The sequence below is a fragment of the Brachionichthys hirsutus genome, chromosome 17 (genome assembly GCF_040956055.1).
Source record: "Brachionichthys hirsutus isolate HB-005 chromosome 17, CSIRO-AGI_Bhir_v1, whole genome shotgun sequence".
In the NCBI taxonomy this organism is placed as follows: domain Eukaryota; kingdom Metazoa; phylum Chordata; class Actinopteri; order Lophiiformes; family Brachionichthyidae; genus Brachionichthys; species Brachionichthys hirsutus.
In genome coordinates, this window is record NC_090913.1 from 6,613,368 (window position 1) to 6,625,185 (window position 11,818).

At 49.4% G+C, this 11,818-nt stretch overlaps 3 protein-coding genes across 3 annotated transcripts; 2 read left to right on the forward strand and 1 right to left on the reverse strand.

Moving 5' to 3' along the window:
- The first annotated feature begins 600 nt into the window (after positions 1–600).
- On the forward strand, positions 601–5,536 carry atad5b (ATPase family AAA domain containing 5b). Its single transcript, XM_068751014.1, has 13 exons — positions 601–850; positions 1,635–1,731; positions 1,832–1,914; positions 2,023–2,171; positions 2,401–2,563; positions 2,685–2,929; positions 3,061–3,154; positions 3,252–3,313; positions 3,441–3,639; positions 3,711–3,840; positions 3,913–4,653; positions 4,795–4,953; positions 5,371–5,536. Exons 1-13 carry the CDS (start codon positions 601–603, stop codon positions 5,444–5,446), a joined length of 2,448 nt encoding a protein of 815 aa, XP_068607115.1. The 3' UTR covers positions 5,447–5,536.
- A 208-nt stretch (positions 5,537–5,744) lies between these two features.
- Positions 5,745–7,868, reverse strand: tefm (transcription elongation factor, mitochondrial). The gene is made up of 5 exons (XM_068751333.1): positions 7,715–7,868; positions 7,133–7,620; positions 6,419–6,568; positions 6,132–6,310; positions 5,745–6,051 (listed from the first exon to the last, which is right to left on the reverse strand). The coding sequence occupies exons 1-5, from the start codon at positions 7,755–7,757 to the stop codon at positions 5,790–5,792; spliced, it is 1,122 nt and encodes a 373-aa protein (XP_068607434.1). The 5' UTR covers positions 7,758–7,868; the 3' UTR covers positions 5,745–5,789.
- Positions 7,869–8,813: 945 nt separating this feature from the next.
- Positions 8,814–11,733, forward strand: LOC137906578 (arf-GAP with dual PH domain-containing protein 2-like). Its single transcript, XM_068750865.1, has 11 exons — positions 8,814–8,901; positions 9,097–9,227; positions 9,666–9,757; positions 10,004–10,092; positions 10,177–10,289; positions 10,374–10,520; positions 10,660–10,743; positions 10,818–10,880; positions 11,017–11,094; positions 11,386–11,614; positions 11,705–11,733. The coding sequence occupies exons 1-11, from the start codon at positions 8,814–8,816 to the stop codon at positions 11,731–11,733; spliced, it is 1,143 nt and encodes a 380-aa protein (XP_068606966.1).
- Positions 11,734–11,818: the final 85 nt, after the last annotated feature.

Here is an 11,818-nt window from a genome sequence, read left to right on the forward strand (position 1 = left end):
TTTTAGATGCACTATACTGCAGTGGTACAAATTAAATCCCAGCGTTTCCTTGGGGATCTTTAAAGTATTTATATTTAAGTGTCGGACGTTGTTCCTGGTATCTGCTGGAGCCATTCGCCCAGCTTGGGGGAGGTTACTGCCCCCGAGTGCCCCAATCACTACTGGCACCACTATTGCCTTCAGGTAGTTCAACCCCTTCAGTTGTAATCAATATATATATATTGGAGATGATTGGAAAACGTCCTTTTTGATGCTATCCTGATGTTTCACATTCAAAGGTGCAAGCCTGAGTGAGCTACTTGTAAAATACACGATCTTTGGTCACGTCAAAACCTGTCGCACGCGTTTTTACGTCATTGCAGCTCAATTTAGTGATTTATTTTATTCGGTACTGGCTGTTAAATGTGCGCATGGTTGGTGCATTTGTCAAATTTTCAAGGTTGTATTTTTTTGTCAAGTCATCAACTAAAATATAAAATATAGTTAGCTAGTTAATTTACGCAAACGCGAACGTCGCGCGGACTTGACGTCATTGCTGCGTCTTGTATTGCAATGACGTAGGCAGGCGGCTACCGGAAGACTTTTACCAAACTTTATGCGATGGTGAACAAGCTTAAACGAAGGAAGAAAGGTGAAGACGCCGCATTTTCTCCTCGGTGTGAAAGCGTGCAGCAGGTGAAAAGTGAGCAGCGGCCCTCAGCAGCTTCTCAGCCGGCAGAGAGCGCGGAGTTCCGGGGCGAGCCGCCGGCTCTGCGCCGCTACCTGGAGGAGATCCAAACATGCAACCCCGCATTCCCCGTCCGGGCCGTGTTCGGCGCTCTGCAGAGGAAAGCACGCCTGCAGCCTTCGGGTGAGGCCGAGGACCGGTTCCAGCTCGGTGTCCTGCTGCCACCGGTTAACGTGCATCTTTTATTTATTCAAAAAGCAGAAAGCGATCCAAGCTCCGCACAGAATCACCCACAAGAGAAGACGGGGGAAGGGAGAGAGCCGAGCCCGGAGAGGAGGACGCCCAAACGTCAGAGGTGATGGTGATGATGATGATGAATACATTTATTAGGTAGAATGCTAGAACTGTACAGTCAAACAATAGCATGTGTAGCTGCCGTTCAAGGTATATCTAATATTTATGTGTAATTAATTTGATTATAAACATGGAAGTAAGGGGGAACCAAAATTTTGGTTCCATGTTTATAATCAAATTAAAAATTAAATTAAACTTCCATGTTTATAATCAGGTTAATTACACATAAATATTAGATATACCTTGAACGGCAGCTACAGCATGTATTACAGTACAAGTACTGTCAAACAGGGGCATTTCAAATAAAGCCCTTGCGGTCTGGGTTCTGCTGTGGCTCATCGTAGCATTTCAGGACGGGGGATCCGGGAAGGTTCTGTGCCGACGTTCGGGACGCACCTCAGGAGTAACAAGCTCAGCCGTGTTCCCGCACTGAAGCAGCAAAGCGGACGCTCGACAGGCGCAACGAACAATTCCGGCTTGAGCGGCGCAGAGTGTCGGGGCCAGTTACCGGCGGCGTCCGATGTTAACCAAAGAGGTGCGGCTTTCAGACCCGCATTCCCCAGAAGTGCGTTCTGTTCAATCGCGGAACGTAAACGTCCCTCTTGCGTCCCAGGTTCCGGATTTGAGGATGTTCTCTGGACGGACAAATACAGTCCTCGGCATTCAAGTGAAGTCATCGGCAACTCTGCCTCCGTGAACGAGCTGCGCAGGTGAGCTGCGTCTCGCTCCCCACGTCGGCGACGTCGCTAAACCTGAAATAGTTGTGATCAAACGCTGGTATAATATTTCTTTTTCTTTTCTGGAAATCAGTTGGTTGGAGAAATGGAAACTGAGAGCTGCCGGTGAGGAGAGGAGAGAGACGGAGGAAAGGAAACGAGAAGACGACAGCAATGGTGCCGCTCTTTGGTTTTAAAGCTGGTCGACACGCACGCTGACCTGCGTGTAGTGGAAGACGAAGATTTGTATCTCTGTACGTGTGAGGGTTGTCCTTTTCTGTGTAGACTTGTGGGACTGCGGGGACTTCCAGGGTGAGGCCGGGGGGGCCGGCGACCGGGAGGAGCCCTTGTGCAAGACCATGCTCATCACGGGACCTCCTGGTGTGGGAAAGACCGCCTCGGTGTACGCCTGCTCTCGGGAGCTCGGATTCAAGGTGCGGATCAAACGCAAACCCGACGATCTGTGGGCGACTGGAATCCAAACTAGGTGTTGAATCCGGGGAATGCAGCGAAGACGTACGCTGAGAATATCAAATATGGAAGAATCGATGTTCCTGTTTTAGCAGAGGAGCACAGATCCGGGTTTCGCCAGGTTCTAGATTGTTTTCAAAGCAGAAATCGGAGCTTTCTGTTCGTTTTTTTTGTTCTTTTCCCGCTCCGGAGGTATTCGAGGTGAACTGCTCCTCGCTGCGCCGCGGCTCCCGCGTCCTGTCCCAGCTGAAGGAGGCCACCCAGTCCCACCTGGTGGACATGCCGGGGAGGGATCCGCTGAGGCCGGCTTACCTCAGCAGCTACAGCTCCGCCGCTCAGCCCGAGGCCGTGCCTGGTGAGGCGGCGGACGACGAACGCACGCAAATCTAAACGTCGCCGAATGATTTGTGGCGAAAGCGAGACTTTGTGCTGTCGGTCGTGGGGCGTTACCGGAGTCCTCGGTTTGTCTCCGGCAGGAAAGACAAACCGGCCTCTGAAAAATGTCGCCTCCACCTCCAAAAGGAGAGCGGCGAGAAAGTTTTGCCGCTCCAGAAGCGGCGCAAAGGCTCCCCCCCCAGGCGCGGCCTTTTTGTTGGGCAGCTACTTTAAGAGGACGTCCAGAGCCGTAAAACCGGAAACGCCGGGCGGGGGTTTGTCGGACGCCGATCCAACAGTGAAGCAGAGCGCACACACGGCCACGTCGCTCATTCTGTTTGAGGAGGTAACCCCCCCCACACACACACACACACACACGCTGTAGGGTTTACAGTTTAATGGCCATGAGACCGGACATGGTTTGGTTTGGGTTGACCCACTTTCTAACTGTCTGACCCCGCCCCCCCCCCCCAACAGGTCGATGTCATATTTGATGACGATGTCGGATTCCTCGCAGCCATCAAGACTTTCATGACCTCCACTAAAAGGCCGGTTGTTCTGACCACCAACGGTAAGCGCGCGCTCGGCGGAGGTTATTGTTTGTTCCTTCGTTTTGAAGAGACGGCGACAGCGATGGCGCCCCTGATGCTCGCGAATGTCTTCCTCAGATCCCTCGTTCAAAGAGCGATTCGGCCGCGGCGTGGACGAGGTCATTTTCACAACGCCATCAGCGGTGGGTTCCCTCTCGCCATTCCTCATACCACCTCAGCGGGAAACGCCTCGTTCTCGAAAAAGGCTCCGCTCGCCGCCGGTTGTAAATGTCAAACAGTTTGTCATTAGAGGTCGCTGCGTTTCAGGCCGGTGCGTGCAGCTTCCTGCAGCTGGTGGCTCTGGCCGAACACGCGCCGCTGGAGACGGGCGACGTCGTTGGCCTCCTCCGAGCGTCCGGGGGCGACGTCAGACGCTGCCTGCTGCAGCTGCAGCTTTGGGCGCGCAGCGGGGCCGGACGGCCGCCGCCCAGAGGAAGGTCGCCCGAGGAGTTGACCCGTCTGCAAGGTGGATTAGGAATTAGCGATTACAGCTGTAGCTCCAAACCCTGTTTGACATGTCTTCATCTCCTCACTCAGGCTCGAGCGTTGCTGTTGGAGGAGACGATACGGACTTGCGGCGTCGTCGGTGCGGCTCGGGCTGCACCGCCAGCATGCTGGGTCTCCACCCGCTCGGCCCAATCCGCCTGCTGGACCTCCTCAAGGCAAGGGATTCGCCTCTTCTTCTTCTTCTCCTGGTGCTGCTTTAAATAGAAGCTTTTCTCCCCTAAAGAAAAAAAAATCAAGACTTGCTTTCTTTCGTTGGTCAGTGTCGGTTCCGGCCTGAAGCAGACACGCCGGCGCTGCTGCGGCTTCTCGCCGAGAGCTGGAGAAGAGGCGTGCCGCTTCTGTACGCCAACCTGGAGCTCCTCCTGACCGCCGGCTCCAAAGGAACGTCAGTCTCCGCCTCGGGAAAGGGAACCGGCTCGGGGTCGCAGAGTGATCCGAAGGCGGCGCCCGCTGGCAGCAAGTCTGTTATTTCCAGGCTTAACGGAAGGAAGCGTTTGACTGACGCCGCGTCGTCCTTCTGTCGGACGCCAAGCCTCAACAGAACCGTTTCAGCAGAGACCGAACGAGAGGCAGCCAGAGCGGAAGGCGACTGTTTGGATGCCCTGATCGACTTCTTCGACCTCATGTCGTACCTCGATTCCACCAGGGCGGCGGCGGCGGCGGCGCTCGTCTCGGGCCCTTGCGAACCCGGGGCGTTTGTCTGGACAGGAGGCGAGATAAAGGACGGCTTGTTGGACGAGATCGGCGAGGAGGACCACGGCGGCGCCAGCGAGGAGAGGCTGTTGGATATTCGGGCCGCTGTCGAAGGTCTGGGCTGTGGCCGGTGCCTGCGGAGGGCGTCGGAGGCGTGGACGAAAGCCCGAGAACACAAAGAACCGGGAGACACGAGACGGACGAGGCTGACGCCACGGTTACCGGCTTCTTCCAACAGACGGCGCCTCAGCTTTAGTTTACAGCCTCTGTGTTCACGAAGGTCAGCTTGATCTGAATCCCGGGTGTTTGGTCGCTGGAATAATTAACATTTACATGAAATAGCGATAAGAGCACTCGATGCCCACAACAAGCAAAAAATGTGTCATTCACCGCGTCCCCCCCCACGTGTCTGTCCCGCCAGCGTGTCCCACAGGAGGTACGAGCTGAGCAGGAAGGTGCTTGGAAGCGAAGGGTTCGGCCCGCTGGGGAATAGGAAGGCCGTCTGGGTGGACTACATGCCCGTCCTCCGCGGCATCCGCCGCTTCCAGAGCGCACGGCGAGGGGAGGAGCCGCCAGTCAGGTGGGGTCGACCGTGGCGGGCGCGGCGTTCTATCCGTCTTCACTTCGGGAGCACAAATAGAAACGTTTTCATAGTTCGCAGAATCTAGTCTAAGATTTACTTAAACATGTACACTCTGCTGCACGCACACACACACACACACACACACACACACACACACACACACACACACACACACACACACACACACACACACACACACACACACACACACACACACACACACACACACACACACACAGCAGCTTAGACCTGAAGCCTGACAAGAGTTTTAACTCAATCTGAGCAAATGTATTTCAGGCCGTCATTGCTGGAGGATTTTATTTGAGGGGTCTTAACGGCCCACATTGACAAAAGTATTCTGATTTTGTACATGACGGTAAATACTGTCTGCTAATAATGGCGTCTCTCCATCAGGGGTCCGGACTACCTCAGCAGGATCAACCTGGGACTGTCGAAATCAACCGTTGAACTCCTGGAAGGCTTTTCCTAGCGTAGAGCCCACGTCCATAAACTCATCTCACCTGCATTCATTCACCCAAATGCGACCACCGTGTCTTACTTACATGCATGTGCAACAATAAAAGGGTTTTAACTTTTATTTTATAGTGTTGATCTGGATTTTACTCATAAAATCTCACAGTAGTTACTCTTCAAACGGGAGTAACTATAATCCTCAAACAGAGAAGCAGGTGGCAGAACAGCTGGAAGCATTCAAACGTGGGTTTCTTCATTTGACTACCAATATTCAATAAAAACGCCACCAAAGATGTCCAAGAAGGAAACCATTTATTTAAAAATGCAGCAGGCGCTCCTGGATTCAATGCGGATTGACGCTAACCGCTAGCGCTACTCAGCAGCTCAAAAAAGGCCACAGCCTGAAGCAGCGCGGCGCAGAGCTCCTCCCCTGTTCCGCTGCCCAGCTGGAAGGAATGCCGGTACTTCACCAGCAGGTTGGGGGGGAAAGTTATCCTGGGACTCTTGTGTGTCACCGACTCAGTCATCAGCCTCTGGACCGTCTGTGCCCCGCTGGTCCGAGAAAACCCCACCATGAGCCCAAAGTGCCGACCCACGGCAACACGGGACATGTTCAGAACTCTGCAAGCAGGGAGAGGAAATAAAAAAAATTTTTTGTTGCCCTTCTATATTTAACTAAACGTCACCTTCTTTCTCCCCACCTGGGAGGAATGTCGGATTCAGGCAGCGAGTTCCTCGGCTCGAGCAGAGCGAACAGCATGGCCTCCACCGTCCTCATGTGAGCGACGACGGAGAACAGGTCCTTGTTGTGAAGGGACACGGCCGACTTCTCGATCACGTACAAGTCCGCCGATGGCAGGAGAGACACGACCGTGGCGACCTGATCGGGGGAGGGCAGATATCACCGCAAATGGTTCCTGTATCGACGGTTTGAGCACAAGGTCGAGTTCAGATGAGAGAAATTGATGCTGCGTAGTTCCCTACTCACGTCAGTCAGGTAAGCAGAAGCCTCGTACTTGTCCCTCAAGAAATTAGGACAATCCGCCTGCTGCCAGTCCAGCACCGCCATCCCCCGGTCCACGTGAATCCAGGCGATTCCATTGATCCCGCACACTATTGACACAATGGAACTGGACCCCTGAATAAACAAATGCAGAATATTGACAAGGAGGGAGGGGGGGGGGGGTCACAGAATTATCCTGCATTCTCTCTTTTCATATTGTTGAAACAGCACGAGACACCCAGGATGCCCTGTCGCGAAGGACGGACAGATTTGACTAAAGTTGTGAGGGAACGGGTTGGACAGGATTAGAAATGAGACAATAAGAGGGACAGCGAAGGTTAGACGTTTTGGAGACAAGGTCTGAGAGGCTTTGATGGTTTGGACATGTCCAGAGGAGAGACAGGGACTATGTCGGTAGAAGGATGCTGAGGATGGAACTGCCAGGGAACAGGGCTAGAGGTCGACTCAGGAGAAGACACATGGACGTAGTGAGGGAGGACATGAGTGGCTGGTGTTGGGGAGGACGATGCAAAGGACAGGGTGAAGTGGAGACGGGTTGATTTGCTGTGGCGATTCCTCACGGGATAAGCCAGTATTACAGTAGTAGTTGTAGTAATAGTATCCTGATCATGCTAAAGTAGGACGGACGCTTGAATGGTGGACGGAGCGAGGACCACGCAGACAGGAAGAGACCCTCACCTCCAACCGGGACAGGCCCACCTCTGGACTTATAAACCGGCCCAACGGAATAGTCCCTTTGCTCGGCCTCTGAACCGGGTTGAGGATGGAGTTGAACACCGTGACTGCGCTCTTATGCTTCACCATCGGCACATTCACCAAACTCTCCAGCGTCGTGAAGGGTCCGTGTCTGTCCCTGTACGCCACGATGTTGAGCGACTTGCGGCCTCTCAGGAGCTTCACGCCGGCCAGCACGGACGGCGCAGCGGTGTTCAGGAGGTTCAGGATGGTGTCTCGTTGATCGGAGGTGTAGTACGCGTCCAGCGGTCTGTTGTCCCGGCTGCAATGTGCAGAGGCCGACGACGTGAGGTCAGGATAGAGCGTCTCAAAGCCGACCACGGGAACCCGGCTCCGCCAGCAACACGTACACTGGAGGTACTGTGGCTCCAGCTCGGGCATCGATAAGAGTTGTGGACGACGGAATAGCCCAGAGGGCCCCCCGTAGCAACCTGCGGTGGGGCGAGAACGTTTGTTTCAGCGTGTATGCTGTTATGCTAATATTAGCTAACACTGCTAATCGAACTCGACTTTGTTGTGACCTACTTCTCTTGACGACCGACGACAAAAATCTCCTGGTGAACCACATCTTCGCTGATTTAAATAAAAAACACGATAGTTTTAGCTATTACGCCATATAAAGGCCTTTTGCAGAGACATGGCCCGATACGGTGCGACAACTTTCAGCTGACCGGTGTTGTACAACAACAACAAGTAAATTGGTTCCGGGCTAACTTCTTCTTTTTGTATTACTGACTGAACGCGAACCGTTATTAAAGCTCATTATCGCCACCTAGTGCAGCGGTGTGTATTCTCATTTCCGTTTTTGACGTCACTGAAAAACTATTCTAGTTTCTGTGTTTATATGTTCGGTATTATTATTGGCTCTTTGGCCAAACCTGATATAAATCCTTATTGTCTTTAGCTACTATGTGAAAGCGCAGCACCAAGAGGGACTGTGTTGCTGAACAATAAGTACCATAGATACTTTGTTTTGTGATGAAAACATATACTAATATTCATCTTAATATACCTTGTACTCAAGTGCAGTTTTAAATGCAAACCTATTTGTAAAAAAAAAGAAGAAAAAGTTCCACACCTGTAAACTATCATCCATCATTGTCGCTCGAAATTTGAATTTGTAAACACAATTGATTGCTTATTGGGATCTTGTAGATAAACAGACAAACAAACAAACAAAATATGAGTGATTACATAAACTTTTCCAACTTTAATTCGTGGAGATTTTTATCTCAAAGTAGATTTTTATCTCAAAGTAGATTTTTACCCAATTAATTAAACAGGTGTTATGGGTGAGGTGGGACGCACGAAATATGAACTGAAATATTTAGTTTGTACTGACATGATAACACTTTTCCCACACTTTCAAACTAAACACGTCTATCAGCCTAAGGCTGTCGGCCTGCTACATGGTGACGTTTGTTTCACTTCCTTCTGCTGTTATTTCTAGACCTCTGCGTTTGTGTGCCGAACAATAAACTTCATGATGCTGCCTTGGTAAGAGGAAACGCTGGGTCCACTGAACAGCCACGGTCTTTACCTGCTGCAGAGCTCGGTGCCCTTTAGCGTGTGGAATAATCAGTATGTAGCTATTCAGCCTAACAGAAGCAAACTGCCTTCATCTATGGCCAATCTGGAAAGAAACAACAAACTCTTGTTGGATCTGGTGCGACAGCCTGGAAACAATTTGTGTGCCGACTGTGGGGCCCCAGGTGGGTATGATCTGGTAACCTGTCTGCATCGCTGGGTCAAGCTCCAACAACAATTCATCTTTTGCCAACAATTTAAAAAGTCAACTTTAAAACATGCTGACCTGTATCGTGTTGCGTTCTGCAGTATTTGTACAGCATTTAGTTCCTCCTCATTGTGTTGCTGCTTGTGATATTTGCTTTTTTCCCCCCGCACAGAGCCAGACTGGGCCTCCTACACACTCGGTATATTTATCTGCCTGAACTGTTCCGGGATGCATCGTAATTTGCCGGCTGTCAGCAGAGTGAAATCCATACGTCTGGATTGTTGGCAGGATTCACTAGTAGAGGTATATTAGTTTGTGCTTAGCAATCATTTTATACGATAGATATAGATATTATCATTTTTTTTATACATAGAAAGAATGGGATAAAAATCCATGTAGTTTCTCCCATGAACATTTGTTCTTTCTGAAATTGTTATTAATCCACTTACTCTATTTGTTTACTGTTTTACATTCAAGACTATAGTTATCCTGCATGTCAGATCCCATGCTGTGTGAGCATTTCACAGACAGAAGCTTTAATTTGTGTACGTTAAAGCCTAAACTATCCACATAGATATTTTTTATGTGTACACGGGTAATTGGTGAATAATATTCTATAGTCTCATGAAGTCTGACCTGGACCGGTTTTCTACTCAAGTCTGTTAAGTCTTGCAGATGAATTATTAGCCTTGCTCTTAAGTGACCGAATCATTTCATATAACCATGTAAATGTGGTTGCAGTTCATGCAGAGGACGGGAAATTCTGCAGCCAAAGCCATTTATGAAAAGTGTGTCCCCGTCTTCTACTACAGGCCGCAGCAAACCGATTGCATGTGAGTGGCTGTCAACGTCCGAAGCTCATTACTGCAGTAGAAGTGAAGAATCAGCAAGTAATGTAGTTAGTGCAGGGGATTAGAGAAGTCGTCGTCGTCCCCCTAAAAAAAAGGAACCAGTACAAAGAGTTGCTGCCACAGAGAGCGTGACTTACACTCATTCATCAGTGTCGGGCCTGCAGCTTTACGTGGCGTTTCAGACCATGTCCTGCAGGAATTGTAACGATTGACTTGTTTTTCTTGAAGCACTCTTAAAGCCCAGTGGATCTGCTCAAAGTATGAAAACAGGGAATTCACAGGCGACAGCAACTACACTCAGCAAACTTACGGCTCAGGTATTTCTCTTGAATATATTCTTTACGTCAACAACAACAAAATAATGTGTATTCTCAACTCTTTACTTAATATATGCATCCCAGATGTGTTTGAGTCAGCGCTTTGGAAGAAGGGCAAAGACAGCAAGCAGTTTCTCAAGAGGATTTTCCAGCTGTCTCAGAAAGACTTCACCCTCAAATACTTCACTAAAGAGGACGTGAGTAGTGCTTTTGCCATGTCATCACTTAGCCTATAAGGTTTTGATTCTTGTGATTCTATTCCTACATTCAAACCATCATAGTCCAAGGTTCCCAAAGCTGTCATCTTCATGAGGGACCTAAATGCAGTGTTCCAGCCAGAGAAGATCTCGCACGCCAACGGCCTGCAGATCTCTTACTTGCACGGCGAACGTGTGAGGAATATGTTTGTATATCACCATCACGGTCAGGTGAGCTGTGCGATTTAAAAGTTAGCACGCAAAACCCCTGAAATCTCATTCGCTGTTAAATCAGAGGAAAAATAAAACGACGTCATTCAGGCTGAACAGACCCGGTGAAATATGTTCATCTGTATCCGACGCTTTGCAGGTAATTGTATATTTCTTCAACGCAATCCGGGCGACGCGTCTGGCGTACCTACGGAAGAAACATCCCACGCTTCACGATGATGACGTGAGGGTTTAACGTTAAAGACTTTATAACCATGTGCTTTGTGTTTTAAATGTGTCGCATGTTTCTCTTTGCAGTTAATTCCCCGAATAACGAGACACTGCCTAAAGGAGGGCTACATGGAGAAAACTGGCCCAACAGTCTGTTAAAATTACCTGAATTTAGTCCAAAGTTGTTGTTTTTCTAAATTCATCTAATGCTTTTGTCGCTGACAAATGACTTGGGATTGCGATTGTGCTTGTTTGTCTCTCTGTGTGTGTGTGTGTGTGTGCTCAGAAACGTGAACCATTCAAGAAGAGGTGGTTCACGCTGTGCTCCGTGAACAGAAAGCTTCTGTACTTTAAAACTCCTCTGGTAATTAACAGATGATAATAACACAGTGAAGGAAGAAAGAGTTCTTTTATTCAAAGCATAAGAAAGTTAAAAAATATATATATATAGTAAACATTTGCACCAAAATTAAGAAATAATTCTCAGAAACTAAAGAGAGAATAAAAATATTTAAAGAAAGTCCATTTTATTAGAAGTGGAAAATATTTCTAGATTTTTACTCTAAAGCAGATTTTAGATCTGAGACAATATTTAGCATTTTTTTAATTGCAGTCATTCTTTAATGGGACTCTTTTGCCTGTTTTCTATTGTTAGGATTCCATGGAGTTGGGCGCCGTCTTCATCGGCACAGAGCACCACAGCTACTTTGTCTCGGAGACGAGCAGCCGGAGCACGAGGAGAGGCCGGTGGCACTGCGGCATCACGTTGGAGACTCCGGGCAGAGAGTACGTCTTTCTGTGTGAGCATGAGCAGGAGCAGAGGGATTGGCTGGAGGCCTTCAGAAAGGTCATCTCTCAGCCCATGACTTCAGAGGACTACTGTAGTAAGACAACTCTCGTTACTTCGGACTCCACCGATGGCATCCTTCTTTAAATATGCGCCATTCTAAATGCATTTCCTTCCTATCCTTCAGATGAAGCCAACTTGAGAAGAGGGAAATGACTGGAATGACTCTGCCTGGCTGTTCCCACACTGACACCTTGTAAACAAATCTGATGTATATTATGCATGTACTGTACTAAAACTA

Excerpts from the sequence above, each read along its gene's own strand:
- atad5b (XM_068751014.1), top strand. The coding sequence starts at position 601 with ATGGTGAACAAGCTTAAACGAAGGAAGAAAGGTGAAGACGCCGCATTT. Across the intron at positions 2,564-2,684 it reads TCAGCCCGAGGCCGTGCCTG|GAAAGACAAACCGGCCTCTG; the intron begins GTGAGGCGGCGG and ends TGTCTCCGGCAG. Across the intron at positions 4,654-4,794 it reads CAGCCTCTGTGTTCACGAAG|CGTGTCCCACAGGAGGTACG; the intron begins GTCAGCTTGATC and ends CTGTCCCGCCAG.
- tefm (XM_068751333.1), bottom strand. The coding sequence starts at position 7,757 with ATGTGGTTCACCAGGAGATTTTTGTCGTCGGTCGTCAAGAGAA. Across the intron at positions 7,621-7,714 it reads GTCGTCGGTCGTCAAGAGAA|GTTGCTACGGGGGGCCCTCT; the intron begins GTAGGTCACAAC and ends GCCCCACCGCAG. Across the intron at positions 6,311-6,418 it reads CTTCTGCTTACCTGACTGAC|GTCGCCACGGTCGTGTCTCT; the intron begins GTGAGTAGGGAA and ends TCCCCCGATCAG.
- LOC137906578 (XM_068750865.1), top strand. The coding sequence starts at position 8,814 with ATGGCCAATCTGGAAAGAAACAACAAACTCTTGTTGGATCTGGTGCGA. Across the intron at positions 10,521-10,659 it reads TATATCACCATCACGGTCAG|GTAATTGTATATTTCTTCAA; the intron begins GTGAGCTGTGCG and ends GACGCTTTGCAG. Across the intron at positions 11,095-11,385 it reads TGTACTTTAAAACTCCTCTG|GATTCCATGGAGTTGGGCGC; the intron begins GTAATTAACAGA and ends TTCTATTGTTAG.